At 36.4% G+C, this 16,917-nt stretch overlaps 1 protein-coding gene across 2 annotated transcripts in view; it reads left to right on the top strand.

Annotated features, from left to right (window-relative positions):
- Positions 1–4,955: 4,955 nt before the first annotated feature.
- Positions 4,956–16,917, top strand: part of mbpb (myelin basic protein b) — a 45,264-nt gene continuing 33,302 nt past the window's right edge. The window contains 2 exon segments of one of the 2 annotated variants that reach the window (NM_001271459.1): positions 4,956–5,160; positions 12,383–12,431. In NM_001271459.1, coding sequence (NP_001258388.1) covers positions 12,387–12,431 — 45 coding nt within the window. In that variant the 5' untranslated portion in view covers positions 4,956–5,160; positions 12,383–12,386. 2 annotated transcript variants of the gene reach the window in all.

Raw genomic sequence — 16,917 nt, 5'->3', positions numbered from 1 at the left:
TCGCTGTTCCTCACAGTGGTGTTTAAAGAGTGAACAAAATGATTATGTAACTTTACAGTACCCATCTTACAGTACATTTCAGACCATTTGTGATCATACAGGAAGCTGTCGTTGAGTGTTGATACAAAAATATAGACGTCTGTCATTTTCACCTGGATGAAGTGTTTTACATTATCCAATAATCGTCTGCTTAAGGCTCATTGAAGGTGATTTACCAACACAATCTCACGGTAATTCGTAACTTTTTCATTTAGTGGCTAATTCGTATGAATTCGTACGATCTAATTCGTACAATTTAGTACGATTTGCTTATCCCCAATGACGGTTGGGGTTAGGGGTGGGGTCAGGTGCCACGCCTCCTTTTTAAAATCGTACCATTTCGTACCACTGAACTCGTACGAATTTGTACGAATTAGCCACTAAACTGGCAAAACGTAAAATACTTACGTTTTCTCGTGAGATCAGGCTGGATTTACACATCATTATGAATTCCTCTGTAAGGGTTATACAGAGAAAGTGTAACATTGTTCATCTACATCAGGGGTCTCAAACTCAATTTACCTGGGGGCCGCAGGAGGCAAAGTCTGAGTGAGGCTGGGCCGCATAAGGGATTTCACAAAAAAAGTGCTCAAATGTCATTATTAACAGTTTTAATTATTTCTTCTGAACATGAAGTGTCCTGAACATTAATAGAACATTGAGTGAAGATTATGAACAGTTCTTCTGAACATGGCATCTTTTGCCTACTCCTTACTGCCAGAGACTTGACAGCGCTTCTTCTCACAAATCTGAACCACGTTTGGCTTTAGAGCGGAAGCAGTTGAGACCCTCAGTATGGCTTAAAGATGATCATTATTAAGTCTAGACCTGTACTTTGACTTATTGAAGTTCAAGGTGGAGAATAACTTCACACACAAATATGTGCTCCCAAAAAGGCCAAGTCCTAGGGAAAAAAGTGGGGGAACTCACTCAAAACTTCCATTCCCTCACCTAAAAAAAAGGCGTATATGTATAAATAAAACACCCCCACTCCAGTCACATCAGTCTGTACCAGTCTGTATCTACCTATAATATATATAAGACAGGGCTCGAAATTAACTTTTTTACTTGGTAGCACCGGTGCTCCCAACTTCAAATATTTAGGAGCACCAAAATAAATTTAGGAGCACCAGAAAAAATTTAGGAGCACCCACCAAAAATGATTGAGCACCGCTGCAAATTGCTTTTTAAGGGATTTATTGTATTTTAAAACAACATCAATAGTGTTTTGACTGACAAAAACCAGAAACAACTATCTAACTAATGCTGCGAAGACATTGATATTTGTGTGCAATAATTCCAAAATGAATGTCTAATAATTATAGAATATTAATGATGATGAAAATGACAATAATAGTAAAAATGAATAACATTTCTCATTATGATACTGCCTTAAATGTGCATGAATGTAGGTTATCTGCTATAAAAAGTCTGTTACTTTATGAAAAATAATTGTATAGTTTGCATCAAACAAAAATGAAGCATTGCAGTAAGAAATATTTATTTTGTACTGCTGTATTTATATGCATGTCAATTTAATAAATAATATTTCTGCTACAAAACAAACAAAAGATTATAATAAATCATTCAATTCAATGATGAAAGCTGAAAAGCAGTCATCAGTAAATAAATAAGAAATAAAGATAATATACACCTCAAAAAAGAATAGACAAAAGAAAGAAAGTAAAGTAGCACTCTTTAAAAGTTTTGGTTTCAGTTTGTGTCAATTAAAAGGTTCAGTCTGAGATGATCTTCATTTTTCTGTGTTAGTGGAAAAGCTGGCGAGTCAGCCGACCCAATTTATGAGCAGGCAGCGCAAGATTCTTGCAATGACCACCGGCGGAATACCGCTGTTTGTTATGAGACGCAGTTTCAGTGTAAACTTAGTAAAGGCGAGCTTCTTTGGCGATGGTATTAGATTTGACTTTTAGCGGACATTTGCGCTGAACACGCAGTGAATGCAACGCATGGATATTCGGGCGCCTTCTCCATGAAGCGCGTACTCGATTGATCTCAGCTGGTGGATCATTATTTACCACGTGACGTGTCATGATCGCTCTCATCACCTCAATTTTAGGTGGGGTTTGCAAACCTGTGTGCTTTAAGTTTTTACTCTTCTGCCGTTTGCATTTCCCGTGGTCATAAAAGCTCCTTCCCTGTCATCTGACAGCGGAATACCTTGAGTGATTGACAGCTAATATGAACCAATATAGCGGCAGGGAACAGCGATTCAGCATGTTTTTACAAAAAATCAAAACAGGTCGCACTACAACCATTATCAGCAGTCGCACTAATGCGCCCAAATATATTATAAGGTCGCATAGATTAATTTTCGGGCGCATATGGCAGGCAGGGGCGGGAACAGCTAACCTTGGTTCTTCCCGCCCGTCACAGCGTCTAACAAAAGGGCGGGGTGCGTGGTGACGTCACCGGCATCCCCGCTCCTTTGTTTACACGGCTGGCGGGGAATGCCAGTGACCGCTGTGTACTGACAGAATCAGCGGAGCGGCAAGCGCTCTCTCTCCCCGCTCCGCTAATTCTGTCAGTGTACAGCGGTCGGCGCGGGCCACAAAATATTGCACTGAGGGCCGCAAATGGCCCGCGGGCCGCGAGTTTGAGACCCCTGATCTACATAGACTACTGTCACTTTAACAATAAAGCGAGTTGAAAAACTGTTACACTTTAAGTTAACTTTAAGTGTGCTATTCCTTACTATAGCATAATTATAACATCTTTGCTGGTTGGTTTGCAGTTTCACTGACAAATTACGTAGAGATTTTATCATAATTAATTAATCGCCCTCACAATTTAGACAGATTATGTTTGGCTATTTCTAAATATGCAAGTTATTTGATTTTATATATTAATTGAGTGAGGAAAAACTGGAGAAAAAAAATTGGTGACACTTTATTTTGATTGTCCCTTTAAGATATTTTGTTTGCTAGAAGTTTATTCATAGGTACGAGTCAGACAAATCTCATTAGAGTTTTAGTAGAGTGTAAGTCTGTCGTAGCAAAAATTGGTGGTTATGCACACTTAATCCATAAGCCATTCATAGTACTACAGCTTTTATCTTCTCCTCTTTATGTGAATGTTGAATATATTGATAGAATGTTTTCATCAGTACACAAAACTTTTCAAAACAGAAAGGAAAAACCTTTTATGTTTAGTGTTTAGTAGAATAACTTTACATTTCACTCTCAGAAATAAAAATACAAGAGCTGTCACTGGGGTAGTTCCTATTTGAAAGGTATACATTTGTAAGGGTCCTTATTAATACCTCAGGAGTACATATTAGTACCTAAAAAGTACATAAGCTTATCTTTTGAAATTTTTAGGTACTAATATTTGAGGTACCAATAGGGACCCTTTAAGTACAATTATGTACCTTTTGAAAAGGTACCAGTGACAGCTTTCCAACCTTTATTTCTGAGAGTGTTCAAAAGTTAATTTCAGCTAGTCGAGAGTCTGTTTGAAAGCCATCAAAATAAAGTATTAGAGAAATTTTACTGTAGAAATTCACTGTTGACATGCTGTCACTGTTTTTATATGAATTCTGGAGACTTCTCTCTGGTCTTAAACATTCATTTTAGATGGACTAGTTTAAAGTGTGCCACTGATTGAATAGGTATTATTTTATAAGGTGAGAGAAAACCTTTTTTTAATTTAAATTCCATCATTCATTCATTTCTTGACTTCTTTCAAACGCAAGTTAATGTCCTCAGTTGAACTCAAAAAAAGACATTTTAAAAAATGTTGGAAACCTGTAGGCATCGACTTAATAAAGGTTTTGTGTTTAAAATGGTTACTAACACTCTTCAAAAATATTATTTTGTGTTCAAAAAAAAAAAAAGAAAATCGTAAAATATTTGGAACCACTCGAGGATGAGTAAATACATTTTTATTTTTGTGTAAACTATTCCTATAACGGCTGCATAGCACTATGATACCTGTTTCACTGTTTAAGCACTTCACAAAGCTCATATGACTGAGAATGAACTAAATTAAATACTACAAACAGGAATTTATTAGTTCAGGATGTAAGAAATGTTGTCCACATCAATGAAGTACTTGATATAATCACTGACAACTGCCATTTGTAAAAATAAATAAATACAATTATAGATAGATAGATAGATAGATAGATAGATAGATAGATAGATAGATAGATAGATAGATAGATAGATAGATAGATGGATGGATGGATGGATGGATGGATGGATGGATGGATGGATGGATGGATGGATGGATGGATGGATGGATGGATGGATGGATGGATGGATGGATGGTATTTTAATGCCATGGATGAAATAAAAAGATAGATAGATAGATAGATAGATAGATAGATAGATAGATAGATAGATAGATAGATAGATAGATAGATAGATAGATAGATAGATAGATAGATAGATAGATAGATAGATAGATAGATAGAAAGACGGACGGACGGACGGACGGACGGACGGACGGACGGATGAAATAAAAATTAGAAAGATAGATAGATAGATAGATAGATAGATAGATAGATAGATAGATAGATAGATAGATAGATAGATAGATAGATAGATAGATGGATGGATGGATGGATGGATGGATGGATGGATGGATGGATGGATGGATGGATGGATGGATGGATGGAATAAACATTAAAAAGATAGATAGATAGATAGATAGATAGATAGATAGATAGATAGATAGATAGATAGATAGATAGATAGATAGATAGATAGAATAAAATGATAAAGTTTGTAAAATAAATATTTATAAAATATAAAATAGAATAAAATTTCAATGAAAGTAATTACATTTTATTTAATTACAAAACTGAGAGCTGGTGAAGGCATGCTGTTGTGTGAAACCTGTGATTAGCGTATTTCCCCATTTAGATGGCTTCGTAAACATACGTGAGGTTTCATGGCCCCACCCCACTGAATAACACAGCGCTACCTAAAAGCAGGAAGTACATTAGTGGATCATCCATCCAAGCCACATGCGACTGAAACAGAAAAACAAAGCTTACAACATATGATTTTGCTCTGATGTGGATTTTTTGATGCACTGCTGAGGCGAGCAGCCAAAATCTGACATCTACATATCGCCTGGACGCGTCTGGACAAACAAGTATGTACGTAAATGTGTGTGTGTGTTGTCTGCTCATCAAATCACGACATCCTAAACGCTTGCCAAATTTGCTTGAAATTGGCTTTACTTTTTATGCTCAGTATACTTGCAAGCTAAACGCATGGTGTAGTCGGTGGCTTTTATTTCTGTCAAGACGGTGCCCATTTATTATGTAATCCCAATTTGCCTCGAGCACCTCTGCAACTTCTGTGCCAGATGTGAGGTGCTGTTACCTGTCTTCTGGCCCTGTCACTCGATCCAAAAGGCTGATGGCACCATTTTCTGTACAATTCAACATACGTTCGTGTTAACAAATGAGCATTGTTTTTCCCTGTTTACCCAGAGGCCCCGATTTGTATCAAAATATCTTGTGATGTCACTTTCATTTGCATGTGTACTACACAACTAAAGCGCGTGTCTAGCAGATGTGAGGCGATATCCGTCCAGCTGTTGCAACACTATCAAATATGTCGTACATATTTTTGTACATTATGTCGGTAATACTTTTAGTAACGTACATTTGTTGACACCACAACAAATGACAGATAACTGGAAGACAGGAAGCACATTTTACAGCTTTTTTCCGTCGAGTTCCCTCGTGGTGTTTTCAACTTTCGACCAGTTTTTGGCGAATTTAATACATGTAAACGGGTTTCAAGCGTCAAATTTACATTGAATACACATCATTCTAAGGTTTCAGGTGATAAAACGACTGAGAAGTGCCAATTTCCGCGTTTTTGGTTCTTGTTCTGAGGGAAACTAACGTGGGCGATATTAGCTGGAGTTGTATTTTCGTCGAGTACGTAGATTAGATGCGGTGGGCGGGAAGGTACAGGCGGCGTCTCGACGATTCAAAACAACTCGGTCGAGGGTCTCACCTGCCGGCTGTGTCAGGAATTTCGCCCTCTTCTGTCGGTGGTCTGCAACACAGGCAGCAGAATGAAAATACACTGAAAAGCACTGCTGCTTTATCTCGGTTTGCACTCTGAAATATCAGCACACAGTGTAGGCTACTGCACAATCATCTGTGTTCACAGAAATATACACTCTAACCCAGCAGTTCCCAAAGTGGGGGTCGAGATGCAATGAGGGGCAGGGGGGTTGGTAATTTCTAAAAATCAAATTCACTTTATTAAACTATTCGAATTACCACATTTTATCCATAACCTAAAAAATAAACTGAGCTTTAGTAGTTAATAGATTCATTAAAAAAACAACATGCAAATAAAAAGCATCAGTCTTTCGATTTATTTATTTATTATTATTATTTTTTTTGCAACCCCTGGGGTGATTACGTTATATTAAAGACACAGCAAGTACATAAAAAAAGACATCTTTACAGGACATGTACATTTAAAATAAATACAAGCCACAACAGAACATGGAGGATCGTCTCCAATTGGCGTTCTTCAAAATTAAATGATGAATAAACTTGAGCCTATTAGTATGTGTGGGCCGTTGTGTGCAAGATTTATATTTTTATAACCACCTCAGAAGATATTGGGGGTCACGAGTCACTGGCATTGTTATTTTTGGGGGTGAACTTTTTTGATTAGTGTAATACATGCTTTAGTCATTTGTATATTCATTGTTAATTAAATCTAGTTTAATAATAAAGTATATTTAGGTTTTCAGTTTTTTTGAGGGATATTTATTGTACTCAGTATCCTCTGGTTAGCTCCTTCAGCTATTTCTGTCAGTCAAACTATAAAAACTCCATTTAATTTGTTTTTACTTTTAGGGTATATGTATAGATACAGACACCTATTTTACGAGGAAAGAGTCCTGTGTTTCTTGCATAGACTGATTGGCGTGAATTTGCATTCACAATGGTATGAACTGTTATAGGGGTGGTCAAATGTGTCCTTATATAGTCTATTATTTTAATTATTAACATTTATTATTTAGGAAAAAGATCAGAGTGAGCTATTTCTCAGTATTAAAGTGCTGACCCCCCATACATCTTGTTTTGACATACTTCATGGGGGATCGAGTGTTAATTAAGGGGGACAATCCCCCTCATACCCCCCAGTAATTCACACCCGACTAACATTGGTGAGTAACTTTAAAGTTGTGTTCCAATCATTATTCAAGAACAAGAAATCAGAACCTGTCTGCCTGTCTGTTTGTCTGTCTGTCTACAGTGCTCAGCATAATTGATTACAGCCCATTTTGAAAATGAATATTTTTATCCATTTCCCAGTGAATATAGGCCATGTATTGTGGTGCATTTAAACAAAACAAATTTATTAAACAGATATATTTATTAAAATAATATTTTAGTCACCCATTATATTTATAAATTTAAAGATAATACAATTAAATTCAAGTAAAATATTGCAAAAAAAAAAATACAAACCTACAAAATGTCAACTACATTGTTTTGCTTTTCTTGATTTAACCGATTTAAATTTTGTATTTAATATATTTTTATAACATAATTTTAGGTATACTACACTAGTTTTTGGACCTTTATCATAAGTTAATTTGTTAGATAAGCTCCAGATTTGGCTTCAGTACTGACTAATCTAATCTATTTACATAAATATAATATTTTAATTTATAGCTTATTATTAAAATATGAATTTAAAAGGTAGATTTGAGGGGTGTACTTCTATATGCTGAGCTGTCTGTCTGTCTATCTATCTGTCTGTCTATCTGTCTGTTTGTCTAAATTATTTTACAGTAACTGCAACATTTATATAAACCATGCTTATTATGGAAAGGGAAGCCCTGTGTTTGTGCTTTTGTGTGATGGAACTGGATAAATATGGCAAAAAGCAAGATGTAAGTAATTCATGTATTAATTTATTCATTCATTTTCTTTTCGGCTTAGTCCCTTTATTAATTCGAGGTCGCCACAGCGGAATGAACCGCCAACCTATCCAGCAAGTTTTTTATGCAGCGGATGCCCTTCCAGCCGCAACCTGATGTAAATAATGACATAATTACATCCATATTTTTAGTGATTTTTTTAATGTAGAATGCTCATGTAAATAAATGTAAATGATTAAAGAATAATTATAGTGAGTCTGGTTTGGGCAGGGGTGTCCAAACTTTTTAGGCCGAGGGCCAGATGCAAAAAAAAACAAACAAAAAAAACGTTGTACCGGGCCAAATTTTACATACATCACACAGACACGCATATATATATATTTTTTTTTTCTTCCCTCTAAACGCATATTGCGAATGAATGAGAGACAGTGTGGTGCTGTGTCTCTGTGTGTTTATACAGACAGCTTGTTATAGCCCTCCCCCAAAATATAACACTGTGTATGAAAAGCATCGTCAATGCACCGAGATATCGAATTAAACCGAATCGATGGCATGATAATCGTAACCGAACCGAACCGTGAGACCCCGTCACACCTCTAGGCTTAAGCCCCTGAAGTGTTGTCAAAAGTCCCTGATATTTTAGAATTTATTGCAATAAAAAAAAAGGTTGTACAACATTTATTTTGTTATCCAAGTACTTAAAATGACCACATACATCACAAGCATTCCTCCTAACGCAGCATTAGTGTCGGGTAATTAAATAGTCAGCTGTTCAGCAGTACCTGTTGCTATGGACAGGTGGGAGTGGGACTGTTGTCACATGGCAAGTGTTAAAAAAATAATATACATATTTTCTATACAGGATATAGATATCTAGACATATTTATATAGATCTGGCATAGCCAGTCACATTTGTTTCTGTAATAGTTGAATCAAAGTGAGTTAATTCATCTAGCTTATTTTTTTATAGCTATATTCAACTGTGGCATGCTGTGCCAGTTAGCATCGGATTTAAAACATTTTGGGTAAATTACTGTATTTTATTAGCCTACAAAATATGCTAACATCTAGGTTGTACTAGTAGTATACAGGCAAAAACACCAAAAGCAGGTGGTGAAAAGAAATTCACACCATGAGTCAAAGCTCATCTCAAACAGCTTTTCCAAAAGCAGAAAAATATTAATATGTAGAAGATTCTCAGTATCGTTCACACAAATACTACATTTACATTTAGTCATTTAGCAGACGCTTTTATCCAAAGCGACTTACAAATGAGGACAAGGAAGCAATTTAAAGTCTGTAAAGTCTAAAAAGTATTAGTAATTATTATATATATATATATATATATATATATATATATATATATATATATATATATATATATATATTGAGTACAGTTAGTGGTAGGGGTGTAACGATTTATCGTTGTACGATTTATTGCGATGCAAAAATGTCTCGATATACATCGTGGCGTTATGACGATTTGATTACGATATGATGTCCGTTTTCTCTTATTAGTTGAGCTGTTTGCACGTGAGCTACGTTCCACCTGCTGTCGCACGTGAGTTCAGATTGCAGCAGCAGTAATGTTAGCAGACCAAGATGAGTGGAGTTGAAATAGAGGATGGCCCATCCTCTCAAAATCAGACGTCTGGCAACATTTCGGTTGTACAGTCATTGCTTTAGACTCGTCCGCTTTTTGCCACGCATACTGGGTCAAACATAGCCTAAGTTTTAAAGTCTTCACAGTGATTTACATACTTTGCACAGCGACATGGAAACCTTCTAATGGTGTTGAAAGAGTCACATACTGTATTTATAAGGTACAGTTCACCCTAAAATATCATTCTGTCTTCATATAATGATGTATTGGTGGACGCAAAATCACACATGACGTGAGCTGACCGAGAGCTGTTACTACAGAGGGCGGACTATGATAGACGCGCGAGTATGGCAAGCCGTTTTAGCATTTAAACTCTTGTTCTGACTATCCATAAATATATTTAGAGATATCTCTAATCATATTTTGACTAGCCATAATTATAATTCGACTAGTCAGAATGACAATTAGAGATATCTACAATTACAATTGTACTAGTACGAAATCAGATTGGAGATATCTGCAAATATATAATGACTAGTCATATTCCTCCATTGACTTCCATTGAAAAATATTTGCAGATATCTCTAAATGAGTTTTGACTAGTCACAATTGTAATTAGAAATATCTTTAAATGCATTTAATTAAATATGAATTAAATACCTGGAAATGTGGATTTTTTTTTGCACACACAAAATACGCAAGTGACCAAGCAAAGCCTTAAGCTCTTACTGTTAAATTCAAATGAATAGAAAGCTTATTTTTTTGCACCTTTACTTAAATTGTTCCTTAATTTCGTCTCTGTCATTTCAATAATATTTTTAAGAAGTTTTTAAATTGTTTTATTTTCCAGAGACAGGCCTGTTTAATTTATTTTCTTAAAGAAGGTTCAGTTTAACAAGTTGAAACAAAAGAAATACATAAAAAAATAGTTTACTTGGTAAAATTTGCATTCCAGTTAAATTTTCAATTTTTATTCCAAATATCGTGATATATATCGAATCGTGAACATTATATCGTGATACACATCGTATCGTGAGCTGAGTGTATCGTTACACCCCTAGTTAGTGGTATATCCAGAGAGGCAATTGCAGATTAGGAAGTGAAGTGTAGACTAAATAGTTGAGTTTTTAGTCGTTTATACTAAACATCATCATGCTTATACACTCAACACTGAAGTAAACACACTTACAACAACAATAGATGCCTTATAAAATCTACTGTAGGCCTACATAAGTGATGAAAACATTTATTTTTGTAATGTTAAAAAACAACAACAACTGAATTTTGGGAACTCATGGTTATTCACCATATGTAGTAAGGAATCTCTTATTCCTTACGCGCATATTTACCTTTTTCGGTTACTAAAATCACAGCCTTTTAAAAAAAAATGATAGTGAAGTGTATGGTGACATGGATCTGTGCGCTGCATTGAACTCATTCAGATGTAGTAATTTTACCTTTGTTCTGTACAGTTATTTTGCTTTATTATTTTAGTGTCTGTAGTTTAAGTGTTCAAAGAGCTGAGCTGTTCATGAGGCACACAGCTTGATAAGCTTCCAGACTGATAAAGTATTCTCTGTCAACACTGTTAAGGAAGAAAAAAATATCAGTTTTGACAGAGAATTCACTTTGAGTTTTTGTGGTTAATGCTTAAGCCATTTTCAATGTCAGTAAAGAAAAATTGCTTGACGTCCATGTAAACCCATTTATTTTCTGCTCAAACTTGAGGAGTGAAAGACATTCGCAGGAGAGTTGCCAGTTTTCATGTGCTTAAAAAGAAATGTATTTATTTATTCACTGAATGATGAAAACATTGTATTCATAATGTCTTTATGTATAATAAGCCCATTACATTTATGTTTGAACTTAAGTAGGGTCTTGCTGTTAGCGTTGGTGTCATGTGTTTCCAAACATATGTTTTTGTTTCATATGTGGAACATAAGACTCGGTTGCCAACATTCTTTCAAATATTTGTTGTTCCATAGAATAATGTTCACGATAGGGTGAGTAAATGATTAGAGAAGTGTTGTTTTTGTGTGAACTATCCCTTTATTTATTGTTTTTGCTTGGTGTAAGCGAGATATTGAATGAATATAAAGCAAATCTTTCATGTGTAATTTAAGCATTTTGTTGAAGATCCGATAACATGCCGTTCAAAAACATGGAAAATATGCGTCAGTACTGCTTTGAACTCCCTTAGAGTTGCAGAACCCCTTCGGAAGGCCTCTGGGCTAGATTTTATTACTATAATAATGGACTTAATAACAAGTATTTTGGAGATATCTTGATGTTTGTAGAAAAGTCTTGATTTTTTTTTTTGTTTAAATGTATTTGGGTAAATTTATTAATGTAGTAAATATATTTTAATTTCTTTAAAGAACAAAAATGAGGAAGGAGCTTTCAGAAGACATGAAGATATGTGTTTGGATGTCCTAGAGGGCACTGTTGATTTAATTATGAAGTGGGAACTACATGTTGGAACTGTATCAGAGTGCATAGATGCTGTCGAGTTTTGAGGTTTCACTGTTTCTCAGGAATGGGTCATAAAATACACAAATACTTACTCTGATTTATGGTTTGAATTACTGACTAAAATAACCAAAGCAAGAGCTTTCATAGCACTTTGTATATTATAGTACAATATTCTATTTACAGCTTTTAGTTTATCTTGATTGGCTAAGTCTGAAGTGTTAATAAAGTATTTTTAATAATCGTTGTTTTTCTTTCTGAAATAACATGCTACATGTTGTGAATCCTTCAAACACACTCTTCTCAAACATAAGAACTCTGTTTAATTCAAATGTAATTATTTCTTAACGCTCATTTTTTTTCATCTTCTCTCAGGAGCATGGGGCAGCATCTTGGAAAACGTGAGCCACTTTCTGTTTCCAAGGTATGTATATATATCTGTCTGTATGTATTTTTTTTTATGATCTTGCGGATAAAAATGGGCCAAATAATAGTGTATACCACTGGTGCTTAACCCAGTTCCTGGAGATCTACCTTCCTGCAGAGTTCAGCTCCAACCCTGATCAAGCTCACCTGAACTAATTAATTAGGACCTGAATAGCACTGGCTAATTACAGGCAGGTGTGTTTGATATGGGTTGCAACTGAAATCTGCAGGAAGGTCGATCTCCAGAAACAGGGTTTGTTGGTTATAGAGTTGGCATAGAGTTGGTTAAAAAGTATTGAACGCATCATGATTTTTCCTGCTAAAGCAGCTGTTGGCATGAAATTGGCCCAGATTAAATAGCAGTGGCGTAGCGGACGGGCCCGCTACGCCACTACGCCACTCAATAATTGAAAATCCGGCAACCGCAATAATCAAACTCTTGGGAACAACTGTGGTCGGAACCAAAGTTCACAGGTCTGTGTTCTCTGAACATCTCTCAAGCGGTGGACTACTTCATTCTGATTGCTTGCCGCCAAACCGCGTCATAGCTCATACCATAAAGTTGACTTGATTTCAACTATCCTCGACGCCCACACAGGAGAAGACGCGCCGTGCTGCGCCTTACCGCGCCTCGCCGCCGGTTCTCATTAAAAATGAATGACATCTGGCTACTTTGACGCTCTCGCCGCTTTTGGTTTTTGATCGCTTCTCAGTTTGTGAAGTCTTCCCCGCGTTGTCGCTCCCCCCGCCCCTTTCCCGCTCCTCAGTTTGTGATCGCTCCTCAGTTTGTGATGGCTTCCCCGCGTTGTCGCTCCACCCTGCCTCCCTTTCCCGCTCTTCAATTTGTGATGGCTTCCCCGCGTTGCACCCCCCCCCCCCCCCAACTGGGGGCCCCGTCAGTGATCCCTGCAGGGGGGCCTCCACATTTTGCTACGCCACTGTTAAATAGAACCAAAATAATCACAACCTTTAGTCATGCACTGTAAACCCAATAGTCAACTTTATCAAATGAAATGAGTGTAGGTTACTGAAAGTTAATTCAACTCATTTGAAAAGAGTTTTGAACTCAGTGTTGAAGGTAACGAGTTAATTAAATACCTCATCACGTCAACTTAAATGGAGTAAGTTCACAGTACTCATATAGATTAGTTTTTTTTATGCAAACGGTTTGTAGCAATCGGTTTCCTCATACAGTTGAGCTGCCTTAACTGATTGGGTTGTCTTTATTTATTGGGTTTTACTGTGCTCAAATTGCTTCGTTTACTCAAATATAGTAAGTTCACAGTACTCATTAGGATTAGATTTTGAACTTAAATGGTTTATTGCGATCTGTTTCCTCAAATGGTTTGAGTTACCTTAACTTATTGGGTTTTACAGTGTGTGCAATGAGGAAAATGCACTGAACTACTGAAGTTTAATAAATCATTTGTATAAAGTGGTTTTTGGTTAGGACAGCTTTAAAACTTATGTTGCAAGAAGTCACATGCCTGACCCCCCCAAACTTCAAGATAGTCTAGAAATCTTGACAGTTCTGAATGTCACATCTATCAACTCTGATCCTATTTTCAACTGATTCAAGTCAGGTCGGGGGGGGGTCATTTTGAGAGCTTGCAGTAATGTAGGTGTTTGGACTGAAGCAACCAATATTTATATAGTTAAAATACAAACAAGGAGCAGGGTTGCTGAACACTACTGAGCAATTTCAGCTTTTCTCTGGGCTTTCGATATCTTTTTAGACCTCCCTTTCTTCATGTGTTTTTCTGGAGCCATTTGAGAGCTTATGGTAATATAGATGTTGGACTAAACCAGCTAATATTCATTGACAACGACAAGAGGGCAGGGTTGCTGAACACTAGTGAGCGATTTCAACTTTTTTCTGGGCTTTCCATACCTTTTTAGACCTCCCTTTCTTCATGTGATTTCTGAAGTCATTTGAGAGCTTGTGGTAATGTAAGTGTTTGGACTGAAGCAGCTAATATTAATTAACAATGACAATAGGCATGGTTGCTGAAAACTACTGAGCGATTCCAGCTTTTCTCTGGGCTTTCCAGACCTTCCTTTCCTCATGTGTTCAATGCTTTTTTTCCTGCACCATTTTACTTTGTTATTTATTATTCTAATTACTTTTGTTTTCCTTGTATACGTGGAAAAATCGGGTAAAAATTTCAAGTCACCAGCACCTTTAGAAACGTATTTTCTGAGAAAAATGATGATGTGTTTAAAACTTATTTTACCAGCTGTAGTTATTATTGTTTGTATTTTTCTATATAAATCTTCAGTAGAGTGGTAGAATTGAATTACATTGGGTGCTTTGCATTATGTTACAGTAATTTAACCTACATCCTGGGAAAGAAGTAAGTACATGATTTGTGATTGTCATTTATACATGTTAGAATCGACAGTCGCAAACAAGTTCACAACAATCAAGGCATTCACCATCCTGGATGCAAAGCCTGGTCTCACACCTCTGTCTCTTTGAGAAATCACCAATGCTGTCTTGACTATCCATGCTAATACATGGCCTAAAACATCTAAAAGAAGCAAAGCAGTGGTTTAAAAATGCTAATGACATGCTGTTTGGGAGAATATCTTTGGAAGAAAATGTTTTAGATCTTCAAAAAATGCAGGGATTGTGAGTTACAAAATGTAAACACGCTCAAAATTGTTTTTGTTTTTTTGCTGCTTGTTCAAACTACTAATTTAAAATGAGTTGAAACAACACAATTCTTAAGTTTTTTTGGGACAACTTGGTTGTTTTATGTTCAATCCACTTAAATTTGTAAAAACTTTTGCGCTAACTTACTCGATTTGTGTTGGGACAACAGAAGGGAATCGTGTGGAAGCCAGCATTTTTCACAGTGCATAGCAATCCCTAGTTTCTAAGGGTGTGTTCACACTTGTAGTTCGGTTCAAGTTATTTTGTTCCCAATCAAAAAAGACAATGATTCATTTAGTCCTGTTTTGCTTATCACTCATAGTGTTGTTTTAAGACTGAATGTAAAGAGATGGGTAAAGGTCAGTGCCAAGAAATTCCCAGGCACACAAGTGAAGTTTCATAAACTAATTTCGAGAGGAGCTTGTGATATGATTGTGCACTGCTGGCCACTCATCCGTAATCAGTAATAATCCAATCAGAATGATCATTGCTTAATATAAATGGATCACTTTCTCCTTATTGCTCTATCTTCGTTTTGGAAGAATCCCCCCTTCCCCCCCATCTCCTCCTTTTTCTCCCCTTCTAAAGGGGGAGCGATCGAGACCTACCTGATCTCGATTCTCCTGATATGCTTTTAGACCGGGCGGGAGCCCTGGGCTCAAATATCTCAGAGCTCAGGGTTCTCTTCCGGGACATCATGACAAACCTGCTATAAATGCCAAGCATATCTAAGTGGGAACTCTTGAAATGAAATTCTGCTGTAAAGGGTCTCTTTCTTTAATCCCTGTATTGAACTAGAACGGGTAAAACGCACATGATTTTGCCAAGTACGATATGGTCCTGGATTAACATCTATGATGATCCTGGAACATCATTTTTTATTTTAAAATGTAATCCATACCTATTCTCTGCCTCTAAACTCAACCATATGGGGAATATTAGTTGGATAACAATCATGTAGAAGTGCATAAATCTTACCATATACCTAAATTTAACGTAAACTGTAAACATATCTCTTATTTCTGATTGGGTGATTGGAATGTTGTTTCAGGATCAACATAGATTAATCCAGGAACAGGTCCTACTTGATGAAATCAGGTTGGCGAATGGGTAACATTGTGAATAACAGGAACAAATTATTCTAAAGCCCTATTTGGATGGCAATTGTTTCTCAGTGGGATGTGTGTAAAGGCTGGGATACACCAAGCAGAACGTTGGCCGTTGGGCAGTGCCGGGCCATCGTTGAGCGTCTGTTGGCCTAGTTTGTTGTGTTCCACATGTTGGCTCCTTGTTGGGTAAACGTTAAAGCAGGTTGCCCAAATTCAGCATGTAGAGTTGACTGTTGGTAAAACCGAGCACTTTGATTGGTTATTCATCAACGTCTCAAATCAAGAGAACAAATCTGAAGTAGCAAAACCAAGCGAAAGGATTTGCGAAACAATTTTGGATTGATCTCGTTTAGAAACTCGGATTATATTTTAATACACTCACGTAGTCAATGCTGTAAAAGCAATCCAGCCAAATGGAAAAAGCTTCTGACCTCATGTTAAGGTGTTCTTAGTCTGTGTTGCCTTCACATTTCTTTCGTTCTGCACCAAAGACGCATCTTTTCAGTATAGTCTCGTTCTGCTTATTTTATGCACACTTATTTAAATTAACCACACAAAAAGAATAATTGCATCAAAGCTTGTTTAAATTTTAAGTCCCCATGACTTGGAGGATAAGATCATCCTTTTTTTCCCCAAGTCATGAAGTATATCTGATATAAATAGTCCCAAAATTGGAAGAAAATTGAAGGACAGTGCATGATTTGTCGTTTAAAAACGAA

Source organism: Danio rerio, chromosome 16, assembly GCF_049306965.1.
Source record: "Danio rerio strain Tuebingen ecotype United States chromosome 16, GRCz12tu, whole genome shotgun sequence".
Taxonomy (NCBI): domain Eukaryota; kingdom Metazoa; phylum Chordata; class Actinopteri; order Cypriniformes; family Danionidae; genus Danio; species Danio rerio.
This window is presented reverse-complemented; position numbering and strand designations above follow the sequence as displayed.